Below are 15,233 nucleotides of genomic sequence, written 5' to 3'. Positions count from 1 at the left end.
AAACTGAATATGCAGATCAGATTGCAGCTCAGACAAAATTTCCCAGCTTTTCAAGCTTAAATAGCAAGTTTGAAATACGTTTTACCATTAGAATGCAAAATGGAACAGTTAAAAATGGCATAGCAAGATAATCACAGGCAACTTTCTCAAATAAAAGATACATCTATAGATTCAGTTTGCTACCTTGCATAAAGGAGTACTTCAAAGACTTCATTTTCTTTACAGATAGAGAAGTACTACATCAATTTATTTTCTAAATGATGCTTAGAACAGCTTCAGAAATCACAAATGAGTCTCTGACATCCTGTGAAGAATACAGAATGCTCAAGTCTTGAACATACAATAGTTAGGTAGAATTGTGTGTTTCTAAGTCGGACTCCAGCTTTTATTGGGCTCTTTGCATATAGTCAGTCCATCTTGCCCATATCCCATGAGTATAAGGGAAAAAAATGGGCACATGAGATGGAAGTTCTCAGGAGCTGCTACTTATTCCTGTTAGTAAATATGCAATACCAAGAAAAATGAAACAGTAATAACGTTCTGCCTTTCAGGGAACCACAGATCTACTGTTGAAGTGACTTCACCCCTCTGTCTAATAGTAGGGCCATCCATAAGAAGCTGAAGCAACCAATAATCATACTTTGTCCCTTACAAATTTGATATAGCAGGAAATGGTAGATGGGGCGAAGCCAGACACTTGCTACTTTCCTAAAAAGAAAAGTTGTTTTTAACGTGCATAGGACTGAAAGGTGAGGAATGGTGAGCTAGCATATCTCCAAATGAGCGGAAACAATGACACAGCTGCAACTGAAGGATTGGCAAGTGGACTGGTCCCACAGAACCTCTCTGGATAAGGAGATGATGGGAGATCGCCCATTTGTGCTCCAGACATCTGCTCCTCATGAGGATAGCAGTTTCATGTGGGTTTGAGCGGCAGAAGGGAAGCCTTCATGCTCACAACTGCGGCAGAGCCTTTTTAAGGACACAGGGTTCACTAACCTCACTTTCTAATCACTTTCAGAAATTACCCATTTAACTACCTTGAGGCTAACTGAGATCTTCAAAATGACAAGTTTGCAAAGCCACCTGGTGAGTTTACCTGCATTCTAGAACAAAAGAAAAAATAACTATGAGCTTAAAAATTTAAAGAATTTGAAATAAATGGCAAAAGCTAAATAAGATTTTAACTCAAGATAGTTATAAATGAATCAAGAGACCAGACAAATTTGGAATATTAGGACTTTTGCTATAAGATTTTGGAAATAATTATATAAACAGAGCCCTCATAGGAACTAAATTGTTTAACCTTCTTTAAGTCATAATAGAAATTCGAGACTTTATGATTTCAGAAATTGGACACTAGAGGGGACTAAAGATTCCAAGCATAAAAGGAAAAAGAAGAAAAAAAAAGAGAGTCAGGCTTGCCTTTTGTCTTTGGTCAGCATTGGGACAAAATGCCAGAAAATGGTGTAACAGTTGAAATACTCCAGAAGATATTTAAGGAATGGGGACAGAAAATAGCACTACAATGTCAGCACTGTTCTTTGCTTCTATAGATAGACTATGTCCAAAATACATTTAAAAAGAAATGACAGGTCTGAAAGAAAATGCCTTTCTCTTTCTACACGATCTACAGGATAAAGAGCTGAAACTAGCCTTATCTGATGTAGACAAATTAGAACACAAAGAAACTGTTGAAATATTGGAAAATGAAAAAAATTGATTGTAAGACAGAGATGACAGTTAAAATGGAAATACAAATTATAAGCCAAGAGAATGACCTGGACAGTGACTCCTTATTGGATTTACAAAAGAGGTTTGTTAAAGTTTCAAAGAAGCCTCTGAGATGGGAAAAAGAAAATCTGATGAGAGATCAAATCTTATGACAACATCTGAAGAAATAATGATTAAGATTCCTAGAAGCAAAAGGAAGGAGTGCAAAGTTGGTTTGTTTGACCAAGGTTAAAATATGTTTCAATAAAATTCTGGGTACCATTTATGGATTGATTATTTATGTATTTATTATAATTTGTCACTGCCCATTTCCCCCAAAAGAGGGACTCTGGGCAGTATACAATAAAGCTAAAAAATTAAAATATAATAAAAACAAAATATGGTACATAAAATATAAATATAAAATAAAAAAATATAAAATGGCATCAAGATGGCAGTTAAAAATTTTGATTTGATTCATACATATATGAGGAGCACTTTAAGGCACCAGCCACCCCCAAGATTGACTACCTCCCTTCCCGCCCCAAGCAAGATGGCAGAGCCAGGTCTTCAACTTTTTCTGGAAGGTCAGGAGAGACCTTTGCTGAAACCAGGACTGAAATGTTAACAAGTTATGGATTTATGTATGGATAAGGGATGGATCATAGGAAGAAGAGATATTTGCATGTAACCTTATAAGGGGGAAAGAATTAAAGTTTGTTTGTACTTGTCGGAAGTCACTTCTTTAAATATTTATCTTTTTTCTTTTTTTCTTTTTTTCCTTTTTCTTCCTTTCTCTTCTTTTTCTTTTTCTTTTCCTTTTCCTTTTCCTTTCACTTTCTATTCTCTCTTTCTTTACTGTTCTTTTCCAAGTTTAGTTTGTAATGTCTCTTATTATTGCTTTTAAAAAAACTTTCAATAAAAATTATATTTTAAAAAAGGAATGAAAGAACCTACGCACATTTGCAGAACGAAAATTGGACCAAAAAGAAGTAAATTCAGCAAGCAACTTCTCCCTCAGCTTATTTATTTATTTAAACAATTTATATGGCTGCTCATTTCTTTCTTCTTACTCTGGCAGCTAACGAGACATTAAAAACCAAGATAAAAAACCTGAACAAAAATGGAACTATAACAGGAACAAAACCATGAAAAAAAAAAAGGTACAAAGTGCCAGAGCCCACTAAAAACAACTTCTCGCTCAAACTACACAAGTCAAGCTCACCTACTGCCCTGCCCCCAGACCTGGGAAAAGATCCAGGTTTTAAGGCCTTCCTAAAGGCTAAAGGATCGGGGCAATCTAAATGTCCAAGGGAATGCTGTCCCAGAGGGCAGGCGCTGTGACAGAGAAGCATGTGCCTCGTGCTCCTGAGTTTAGTCTAGTGGTTAAGGTGCTGGGCTAGAAACCAGGAGACTGTGAGTTGTAGTCCCGTCTTAGCCAGCTGGGTGACCTTGGGCCAGTCACTCTTTCTCTCAGCCCAACTCACCTCACGGGGTTGTTGTTGTGGGGAAAAGAGGAGGAGGAAGGAGTATTAGGTATGTTCGCCGCCTTGAGTTATTTATAAAAATAATAAAGGGGGATAATAAATAAATAAATAAAATATCTATTGTACTCTACAGTTGATCATGTTTTCTGAACAGCAATTGCATTTCAGAAACTGAAACCTCACACACTGAAATGGAAACCTCACACACTGAAGCGATTATAAGGCAAACCCTGTCCCTGTTTTTTTCCATTTGAGGAACAGTGAAACTATAAGCAGATTTACTGATGAATTGCAATAAATGCTTTCTGAACATTTTTCTCAATATCTCAATTTGTAAAAGGGTTAGATTATATTTTGAAAAACCGTTGAAACTATTATTCGTTACATCCATTTGTATTGTATATATATATATATATATCAAATTTAGATTTTTATGAATTTGTATTATATAAATCCTTCTAAAGCAGAGCACAACATTAAAATCACAATATTAGTATTAGAACTGTTATTTGACACAATCTTATGACTAAGGGCAGTACAAGATCAATTTTTTTTCTCCCCAGTAACAACCCTGGGAGTAGGTTGTCTGAGAGAGAATGACTGATCTAAAGTCACCCAAGGAACTTCCATCGAGATAAATTAAAACACAGAAATCAAGTCTGTTCCAAGAGGGTAGTTGAAAGAAGTTGACCCTATGATGGGAGAGACATTTCTGTTAGAAAATATGAGGCCTTGATGTGAGAACATCTGCTTCCATTAAATAAAGGCACCATGTAATTTACCTCAGTCCTTCTTCCATGGAAGAGTTGTCAGTTCTCTATTTGAAAAGTTGTCCAGTTTTAAAGATAAGTTACATTAGAAAAGAAAGCAACACATATCCCAAACTTGCCCATCAACCATTAGAATTTACTTCTGTGATAATGTTGCATTTTTATGTACATTAAAATATTTACTTTTCTATATATGTAAATGGCCACTGTAGCAACAAGCTATGGTTCAGCTTATGTGCATTTGAAGGGGGCCATCAACACAGGACTTTCTCGGAATCTGCCCCAAAATGGTATCTGCAGCCTTTCTGTTTAAATTATTAAAATACATAGTTTTTCAGAATGGCTGAAATCTCACAATAACACCAAATTCTTGTGCAAGACCTGAAAACTTGCTGAAATGGCAAAATGGCTGAAAAGTTATGACATTTTGTGATTTAAGTGCTTGAAAGGGTTGCTAAATGGCACGTTTCGAGTATCTATAGAAGGCCACCATGAAAACCCCAATCATGTAGCCATGCCAACTGAACTCTCCATGCCCAGAGCTTATGTACACAGCTGCCTTCTACAGACTTCCCAATGGATGTGTATGGGTAGTGAAGCAGTCTTCTACTATGATGCTATAACCTCAGCAACACTGCGACCCCTGTGCATTCTTGAATGAACAGTGAACCCCCAAAATGTGCTGAAATAGCCTTATCCTATTTACAAGCATGCTCAGTGAGCTTGTGCAGGCAAAGAAGCAGCAAGTTTTGATAGATGGCCAAACCCACACTTTCCTTCTCTAGATAAAAGGAGAACACAGGATTAGCCATCTGACCAAACTATTCCCCTTTGGCCTAGGGCAGTGTCAGGCTTTTGGGCAGCTGCCTAAAACAGAAAGTGCTTCTTTCTATTCCAGAATTCTTTTTAGCAAGTTTTATTGGGAAGAAATGGACGAAGTTACACAAATTGCAGCAGCTGAACTATTTTCCATTTAGAAACACTATATTTTTGTGTATATTAGGGTTGAGAGTTTTCTATTTCCTTTGTAGCAGCCTCCCCGTGCTCTAGCAAGGTGGTGAGCCTTTTCACCGGTGACAGAGAACCTGGCAGCTGGTTGTTTGCATAACAGTTTCCTGAATCTTTATCTGTCTGGAAGCCAACTCTTACACCAGAAAAGTTTTGTCAGACGGTTGAAGCTGAGCTCCTCCAGACAAAAGGAGAATGTTAGTTTAGCTCGCTGACCCTGTGCCTTTGCAGGCTCAGGATTCCTGAAACGAATGACAGCAGAGAGGGCTCATCCAGAAAGGCTTTGCAGCCAAGTGCCTCTCCTCCAAAAGCAGCCTTGTGCCTGGTTTGTTATGAAAGAGACCCCGTGCCCTCTCATTTGCAAAGGAGAGATCCGGGGTGCTGAGGCTAGAAGGCACAGCTGGTGTTAATACACGTAATTGCTACAGGCACCAGCTGAGCCCCATGTCTCTAATGGTAATTTCAGATTGTCAGACAGACTGATATTGAGATGAGTTCTAGCAAAGTAGAGATCCAACATGAGTTTTCTGATTTGCACTTTTGAAAATTCTGGCAGAAGCTCTAAATGTTAAAAATGCAATTATCATTTTGGACTTGTGATTGACAGAGCTCTCCCCTGGACTTTGACCTTAGATGGGTTGCTATGGCTTTTTATTTTTACCTCCCAAGACTTGTGAGCTTACAGCAGCTGCATCAAATGCTAACACCAAAGCAGAAATAATGCCATCAGCAGGACATTCACAGTAACTACCTGACTAAATCCAAATGCATATTGAATTTCTGCTTAACTTCAAGGTTTTCAGATCTCGGCTGCAAAAATCTGTATGGCCACCAATGGGAACAACCAAGCTCAGAGAGCACCAAGGACTCCACAGTACTTAATATAGCCTAATAAAAGCACCACTCCATAGTGGGAGTATATTTTAATCACAGAATGTGGTTCAAACTGAGCTGGTTGCTAGGAAAGCAGGCTTATTTGGCTGGCATGTTATGGTGGCTACCTACCTGGATTTGTAGGCTAAATCCAAATCCATAACATCATGTCATCCATTAATATAACTGCATGACAAAAAAATGGTTATATTTTTTCCCCTCTGATAGTATAAAATGAAAGTGTTTGCAGACATAATGGGTCCTATATGGAACGTAATACAAACAGGCAAAGGTTTTTGTGTAGGGGCACCTATAAATTGTATTTAAATACACACACAAGCAAAACATGTGTGCATGTGTATGTATGCATAATATTCTTCATGGAATCCAATAGAATTTGCAGGGCCATTTACTCCATCTTTCAAATTAATGGGGTCAGGGATTTTTATATGGGAGCAGCTTTACAGTTCTGGAAGGGATTTATTTTCCCTTCTCCCAAAAGCATTTTAAAAACATTTTTAATTATTGGTCTGACAATGGTATAAATCACTGATACATCCCTGTGAAAGCAAACTACATTTCAGAATGGCAGAATGGCGTTAGCACAAATGAAAAGAAAAAAAGGAAAAGGCACTTTCTCAACATTTATATAAACATACAAAACAGTCCACTGTTACTCAAGGAGTACGGATAACTCCCTCACTCTACCCACCCCAGTACTATAGCCTACCACTTTAGACACGTTCAGCATTAATAGATTATGGATGAGGCATTTCATACATACATTCATTTCATACATTATTTATAAAGCAGCAAGTTTATCTGACAAATCCATGTAATAAAATGGCCCTGACTTTCCAAATTCGGCCCCTGTGACTTTGAATGATTTTTAAATCAATGCTACCTACTCTGTATGGTGTACATCAATCGCCCGAAACAGCTGGTGAAGGTCCTCCCTGCTCAGGATTCCATCAGCAAAGTAAGCCTTAAATTCATCAAAGGACAATTTGCCATCATCTGGAATCAGAGAAAGATTTGTTTATACAGAGAGCCATTTTACTCCAGCTAATTTGAAGGCCATGACTTTTTAAAAGGAAGCATCACAGACTGTGATTTTTCTAATTTTTAAATTTCTGCATAAAATGAAAATCTCATCTGTCTCTCACAAACATACATACTCTTTACTATATTAGAAAAAATGTGTTTCTTTTAACTACAGATGGTCATTTTTGTGGTACAGTGAGTAAAGTTTGGCTGTTCACGTTCTTACACATTTTCCATGAGTAGATTTGAAGGTTTTTTCCAGATGCGCACAGCTCCCATTGTCTTTGGGATCGCTATCCCTGATTATTGCAAAGCACTGTCCCTCCTACCTGGTGTCATTTCTTTCCAACTTCATACAAGGAACTCTAAGAACAGAATTTTTCATGGTAAAGGGCATTACAATTGAGCTGGGCAGGATAGATAGGAGGATTACTAGTGGGGCAGATAGGAATTTCCTTCGGCTTGGTTTTTCAAGTTTCTAGAAGTAGTAGTAATAGCCTTCTCTAGGAAAAAGCTTGAGCTTCCTCTATAGATTTCTCTTTTAAAAAATGGAAAACTAAGATAATGGTATGAGCTGGACAGAATTCTCCTGCCATAGGTTATTATGGAAGAATTATTTTTTAAAATCTATTGCTCAATATTTTTGACTCATGAAATTTATCAGTCAATATTCTTTGTTCCATGAAAGCAGGCAAAGTTTGGATTACGCTTCCACAGGTTGGGGCCAACCAGAGGGTAATGTTCCATGTTTGCCCTAAAGGATCTGATTAGAGTCCCTCTGGTCGGAGGAGATGGGCGGTGACAAATTTGATAAATAAATAGTGTGGGGATCTTGAGATAACATCTACTTCATTGCTTCCATCTAGTAGTCACATAGATTTTTGAAGCCCAGATCTGATAGCCCTACTACAAGGGAATAACCCCCACTTCTATCCTGGATATCTGTTCCATCATCAGATGCTATCAGTGCTAAATATCTGTCTCATAAGAGGTTTTTGAGCCATTTCTCTTGAATGATTGCCACAGTGAAAGGAAAATCCAATTTCAATGAAAACTAAAAACTCAAACTTTGCAGTACATGATTCATGAACAGAGATTTTTTTTCTGAAATGACATTTTCTTCAGATACACTGAAAAATAGCTCAATATTATATCAATTTCCTTTGCATCATTTTGAGAAATGATTTTACCCACTTTCATAGTCTTAGCTATATTTGTTTCATTAGCATCTCCTCAAGTAGCCATAGAAACCTGTTCCAAGCAAGTAACATGATATTTGTTTTATCTGATTATTTTATCCACCAGTGATTCTCTCAGCTTGTCTAACAAGCAGATCCTAGCTGTATAATGTTAAGTATAGCTAGAAAAGATTTCCTTATACTGATGCTTATACTGTAGGTAGTCCTCATTTAGTGACTGCCTTATGTAGCGACTATTCACTGTTACAAAGGTGATGAAAAAGTAACTTTAAAACCAGTCCTTGCATTTATGACCTTCACAGATCTGTAAACCAAAGGAAAACTGAAGTAAGATAGTAAGCACAGTCACAATTTCACTTAGCAACTGCTTCACTTAACAACTAAGTTGCTGGTCCCAATTATGGTCACTAAATGAGGATTATTTTTATTTATTTATTTATTTAATTAATTAATTTTCTATCCCACCTTTATTATTTTTATAAATAACTCAAGGTGGTAAACATACCTAATACTCCTTTCTCCTCCTGTTTTCCCCACAACAACAACCCTGTGAGGTGAGCTGGGCTCAGAGACAGTGACTGGCCCAAGGTCACCCAGCCAGCTTTTGTGCCTAAGGCAGGACTAGAACTCACCGTCTCCTGGATTCTAGCCCATTGCCTTAACCACTAGACCAAACTGGCTCTCCAGTTTGCCTGTAGAATCCAAAGTCTAAGCCATCTAGGTACACTGTATCAGAAAACAAATACAGGCTTTTTTAGTATCTAAAAAGGCTGTTGCTATGAAAGATGATTGTGAATTTAGCGAAAGCAAAATTAATGCCAGCTAGTATTCTGCTCCTTCATACTGGTTATGTACCTCCTAGGCAGTATGGCTGTTGTGGATAATTCAAGTCCAGACATTTGGAGGGAGTCAAGATTGCAAAAGATGGCTATAGTCAAGCAGCATCAGGTGTGCGTAAATGTCGAAATCTGCGACACGGTGGGGCATAATGTCACAAACCAAGCCCCACTCCTTTTGTACATTTCTTGATGTTGCACGCACATGCAAAAGAGGTAGGACTTGGATCATGATGTTGTATCCCCATCTTGCAGATTTTGACTGGCCAAACTCTACCAATAAGACTGCATAGAGTAGAATCCTTTGTGCATTGACTCGTAAATCCGTTCTACTGAACCCGAGGGGCCTTAACTCTCAGTAGACATGTACAGAACTGTGCTATTAATTCTACTTCAAACATCTGATTTTTCAACCAGATAATTTATTATTCCTTATTTATTCAATTTGTATAGCCACCCATCTCAAACCAGTGACTCTGGGCAATGAACAATCATAAAAACAATTAAACACAATAAAAAAAGAAATTAAATACAAATAGCAGCCAATAGATATTGTAATCCGTCAGTGTCAGCACAACCAGGAAACAAGGCCCTTCACACACTTGTGATCCCAGGCCCAGGCACAAAGCCAGGTCTTCAAGGCCTTAAGTGTTTTATCTTTTCTTGAAATTAAATAAATAAATGGCCAGCAGGGTCAGGGCCATCTTTTAATCAACAATAAAATCCCTGATCCGAATAAAAATGAATAATTTTCTTGAACAGATTCATAACTTGCTTTGTAACTACTTTCAAACAACGTTGCAGCCATTTTTGTGGTAAAATAGAAGGAAAATTGGAAAAATGCCTAAGATTAAATTATCATTTTTTACCTAATGAAAGCAGTAAAATCTAAATGCAGCTAAACACATTCTGAATTTAATTCCATGGCAAGGGGGAATATTACAGACCTCAGAGAAAGAGTGCAAAACTAATAATTTGAAACAAAGGATGAACATATATTTTTCTCTTTGGGTGGATGAGCAAAACTGACTTCTGCCATGAAGATGGGATCCTTCTCATCAGCTCCTTGGGCAGAGCTGTGTGAAACTGGGCCAGTTCTGCAGTTGAAACAGCAGGTCAGTTTATGTTACCCCCAATCGTTTTACTAAAGCTAAAGATCTGTTCAAGAACAGGAATCCTCATATTAGATTTATTTAAGGGTTTCATCCATTCTGCATCAGATGTAGTTCTCATCTTTGTTTTTTTCTGTTTTGGTTCACAGCTGTTCTTCCTGGCACAATATGAATAATACTAACATCAGGTATTCTCAACCATACCTCCTCAGCCTTTCATCAGTTCTTAATTATTGGATTTTTAGTGCCTTGTTTTCCAGAGCGCTGCTGGAAGCTCTGCACAGCTGTTACTCCACAGTTCCAGATTTGCATTTCCAGCTACAAAATCTTCTTTGCTGGGGCCTTTTAAAAGGCAAAAGTTTTGCTCATATGTTGCAATGAAGTGGGTAGACACTGGATATTTATATTCCTCACATTCCTTCACTACCCATCTCGCCAAAGCGACTCTATATAATTTGGAAAAGGGGTTTCAAAGTACGTAGCACATGACTGGAACTCTTCAGAGCAGCTATATCTCTTCCTGGAATCACGGGGAATTTGTAATACTTATATTTGAGGAAAAGAATGTATTACTATCAGAGCTCTTCCCTTTTTCATATTAAAGCCATTTCCCTTCTGGCCCTCACTGAGGTGATATAAAGCCTCTCCTCATTACTACTTAAGCGGCACAATGATGGCTGAATACCTCTAGAAGATGCTGTAAGTCCCTAGTGAGGGTCCTGCCTAAGTATAAACGTTGGCTGTAAGACTCCAAGAGGCACTGAAGTATCAAAGGGAAAGACTTCTCTGCCCAACCCATGACTGGACCATTTTTGGTCCTTGACTTATGAATCTAGTTGCACACTACTGCCAGAATGGTGCACAACTAGAGTTTTAGGTCAAGGACTTAAAATGGTTAGTTTATTTTCTTTTCACTTAGTGTGTAGGGCAAACCCAACCACTGTAGACTGTAAACTATGTTTTATAGCTTGGCATGATGTATGGACTCAGCCATTGTTATTTATTCAACAAATAATGGTTAAGCCATGGTTTCACATGATGTGTGAACAAGCTTGTGTGTCTGTCAGAAGCTTGGATAGATTTATAAGTCCTACTCAACCACATATCCCATCAAGTCACATGCTCCCCATAGATATGGCACCATAGGTGTTCAGTACAAGCTATAATATGTTGCATGTGCATGACATCATTGCACAAATGAATTATGTAATGTACATCATTTGCACGATGATGTCATAGCAAGCATAGCATCCCTTGCCTACATTCCTCTATGGATTCCCATAATCAGCACAATCTAGATCAGTGTTTCTCAATGTTGCAACTTTAAGATGTGTGGAGTTCAACTCCCAGAATTCCCCAGCCAGCATGGGAATTGAAGTCCACATATCTTAAAGCTGCCAAGGTTGAGAAACACTGATCTATATGATGATGGATCAGGTTCCTCAGCCAGGTAATTTCAGAGCAATGGGTCCACCAGTCACTGCCTCTCTGAGGGAAACAGAGAGCAGTTGAACTAAATGTTCCACCAGATCCCTTACCATTTTACCTTTCAATTCTGAGAAAGAAAAGCAAATTACTGGACTTACCATTTTTATCTGCTCTTCTCAGTATCTAAGAGGAAATAAATCAATATATATCAGTATCAACAAAGAAATAATTTAATGTTTATAAGGAGACACACAGTTCAATAAGCATAGCAATGCTTTAAAGCATTTAAAAGAAGGCTTATTAATTATGGTATCAGTACAGACTATATTTTTGAAGAAAGGTGCATTTAGTGGTAGCATTTTTTTTACATCAATAGATGATGCACATTTGCAATTGGTTAGTTGCCAAGATTGCCCTTGTATTTGGTGCCAGGTGCAAATAGTTCACTTCTGTCAGGCCTGGTAATCAGTTGTGGGATTATTTATGTATCAGACTGGCTGAAGACAATTACAGTGATGTGATTTGATGTCCTATATTGTTGTGACATTCTGGGAACATTTTACAGTGAAAGACTGGGTGTAGGAACTGTGGATCCACAGTGCATCCATACATCACAGCAAGGATCTTTGCTATCAGCCCTGTGCAAATCCACAATGGAACAGACATTTGGGACTGCACCCTTTAAGTATATGCATGGATTTCTACTAGTGATTTCTGCTAGGTAGACTCTTTTCCCTATACATGTTGCCTCATTTGCATGAATTATTGCCAGAAATTTATAGCTACATTTGAGGATCTATCTGGGGACTACTGCTTTTGGAATCACCTGTGATACTGAATAAATTTGATGAATTTTCACTAGATATTCACATTTTACATACAGTATATTTTAATATGTGATTACAGAATATTAAGACTACTGTTATGTAGCAGTGTTTAACAAATAATAGTATTTAATAGCTGATATAAAATAGTATTTAGAATTTAACATAACTGGGCAATTGTCAGCAAATGATTTTACATGGCATTACCTTCCAAATCCAAAGGTATCAAGAGGTTCTAAAAATCTAAAGCATTTAAATTTGAAAGGAGAAAATGTATGCTGAAATTCTTATATAAATATTAAAATGTTTTATCTGATACTTGATAGATGAGGGTTTTTTATATAATCTGTTGCTAATTCGGTCCCAAGATTATTTTTTGCCTTTTAATAATAAAATTATATTAAAACAGCTTTAAACATTTTTTTATGGTTTTTACTGATGTTTTACTTTTTTTTATTCTCTTTTTGTAACTACACAGCCATTGGGAGTTGAAAAATCACATATTCATTGAAATAAAATATAATCTATTGAAATGCTAAATTCTATGTATATATTCTTCTATTTTCCATAACAACTATTAGATCTGAGTCTGAATGTCCAACAGTTAATAACTCACTAATTGGTTTGGAAGATTAGCATTTTGTCTTCGACATTTTTAAAACAATCAAACATGTTCCCAGGAAACTGTTATTCTATCATTTATGACAATTATATTCTCCTTTTGTTCCAGAAGCTCCAAGTGTTGTACATGAATATCCTCCTTTTATTTTTCAGCATACTACTCCCATGAGATACATGAATTAGAGAGATAAGGGAGGGACCAGAATCATCCTATGTCTGAGCTGATGTTGGAAGCTACATCTCACACGTTCCAAGCCAACACTGGAACAATATTATTGCTTTGTACACAAAACAGGGTAAGTACATAATGTCCATGCCCACCAATCATGCAGTGATGAATCTACTGCTGATATTCATTTAAGCTGTACCAAAGATTTATTTTCATCATTTGGGACTGTCCTAAGGAAGCATTAGATACTCTAGCATTACTGAAATTCACAATACCTTTTCTAAACTTCCCATCCAGAACAACCAGCCAATTCTTTTGCTCTGGAAATATACCCCATTGATATTAGAGCAAACCGAATCACCCATGTCATGCAGAATCATTGTGACTAATTTTGCAAATGCTGGATTTTATATAGCCTTATATTATTTTTAAAAACTAGCATTTTAAAAAATATTCTGAACAGAAGATCTGATATTCTGGCATTTTACTACATAGCATGAGAAAAAAAAATGCTTTCTCTTTTCTTGGTTGTGTTTTTAAATATCTAAGAAAATAAAACAACATAAAAAATAGTTAGTCTAAATCTGTTTTCCTAGTGAGAACAGTGCAAAACAGGTTAATATATTTGCTATTAACTCCAGAGCCTGTTATTTGTGCCTCATGTTGTTTAGCACTCAGCCAGAGGGATCTAATCTGGAGGACTCTAATAGGCCCCATATCAAATAGTTATGATCGAGGTATTAGCATCATTTGACAAGATGATCTCCTAAAAATCCTGGAATTCTTGCCCCTACCGATTTGGGTTGGGCAAACGTTCAACAGGTACTGATTTCCGCACAAGATGCTACAGGGTGAGGAGCAACCTGTTAAATGTTTGCAATAATAAGGGAAGGCAGGAAGGGTTTTCCCCACCGGCAACCTCCGTCCCGTTCACAGGAGAAAAGGCTCGAGTTTCCCTAGCGCCGAGGAGGCAGCAGATCAAAGCCAGGAAACGCTGAAGCTGAGAAAGAAGGGAGGCGAGGGACCCGCCGCGCTTACGTCGAGGAAGATGGAGAGCCCCTGGGTCCTGGTCGAAGCAGAGCGGAGCTCCTTGGAGGATTCCGGGGAGTAGGAAGACGCCGCGTCCGGACGCCCAGCGCCATCCATGCTGCCCGCTCCGGACCTTCCTTTGCGACTGTGCCGGGGTGCGATGCAGGAAGGCGGCAGCTGCTGGCGGCGGCTTTTCCCTGGGCAGGCGAATCCCCCCTCGCTCTTCCCGGCCTGCCAGCTAGCCCCGACTCGCAAGGCGACGAGGAAGAGCCGCGGCGAAGGAGCGAGCGCTCGGTCCCCTGCGCCGCCAGCGTTTGCGCCGCGCTCACCTGCTCGCTTTTCCTACTCGGCTCGTCGCCGAGCGCAGTGCTGAAGGAAGGATGCTTCCCTTCAGTCTGGAACTGGGCTAAGCGGAAGTTAAAGCCTGTGCAGGGAGCCGTACGGTACTTCTATCCCTGGGCATCCATCAGTGGAACGCCTTATTTGCCCACACTTGAACACTGACATTAAACCATACATAAATAAAAAGAAATAACAAACAGAACATCACTGTAAGGCAGGAGTAGCTATAACTAAGGAGTGCCAAAATATATGAAATGGTTAATTACCACAAGTACAAAAATTTCCCTGCTAGGTCAGACTAAATAGTCATCTAGCCCAGCCAGAAATCTCTAGACAGCCATGGGCAGTGGACTTTCTTCACCAATGGCATTCAAAGATATTCTGCTTTTAAACATGGAAGTTCTACACCTGGTGTTCTCCATAAATCTTGGAATCAATGAAATTTGAATTTCTTCTGAAATTTGCACTCTGAAGGATGCCAAGCTGGAAATGTTTGTTCTGTAGAAACAAAGGATTAGAAAGAAAGAGATAGCCAACACTGTCTTTGTACTGCACCCTTTTTTCAACAAACCGCGATGAGGTGGCTTCACAAAACATACTAACTATAAACCGTGTTTTATAAAGAATACTGGCTTGGTTCACAGAACACACAAAACTGCAATCGAGCAACCCACATGTTGGTTTAACATTTTATGCAAATTTAGCCAATATAATTACTTTATGGCTCAGTGGATGTCACACAAAGGAAGAAAATTGGATTGATTGAGCCAACCTGGTT

At 38.3% G+C, this 15,233-nt stretch overlaps 1 protein-coding gene across 1 annotated transcript in view; it reads right to left on the bottom strand.

Annotated features, from left to right (window-relative positions):
* The window catches only part of NECAB1 (N-terminal EF-hand calcium binding protein 1), a 56,056-nt gene extending 41,793 nt beyond the window's left edge, over nucleotides 1-14,263 (bottom strand). The window contains exons 1-3 of the mRNA XM_063299469.1: nucleotides 14,123-14,263; nucleotides 11,629-11,653; nucleotides 6,760-6,868 (exon numbers count right to left, since the gene is read on the bottom strand). Of these exons, the coding sequence (XP_063155539.1) occupies nucleotides 6,760-6,868; nucleotides 11,629-11,653; nucleotides 14,123-14,230 (242 nt within the window). The 5' untranslated portion in view covers nucleotides 14,231-14,263. The remainder of the gene's footprint in view (nucleotides 1-6,759; nucleotides 6,869-11,628; nucleotides 11,654-14,122) is intronic.
* Between the last annotated feature and the right edge of the window lie 970 nt (nucleotides 14,264-15,233).

This window comes from Candoia aspera, chromosome 3 (assembly GCF_035149785.1).
Source record: "Candoia aspera isolate rCanAsp1 chromosome 3, rCanAsp1.hap2, whole genome shotgun sequence".
NCBI classification, from domain to species: Eukaryota; Metazoa; Chordata; class Lepidosauria; order Squamata; family Boidae; genus Candoia; species Candoia aspera.
The sequence above is the reverse complement of the archived record's forward strand: the minus strand, read 5'-3'. Positions and strand labels throughout refer to the sequence as shown.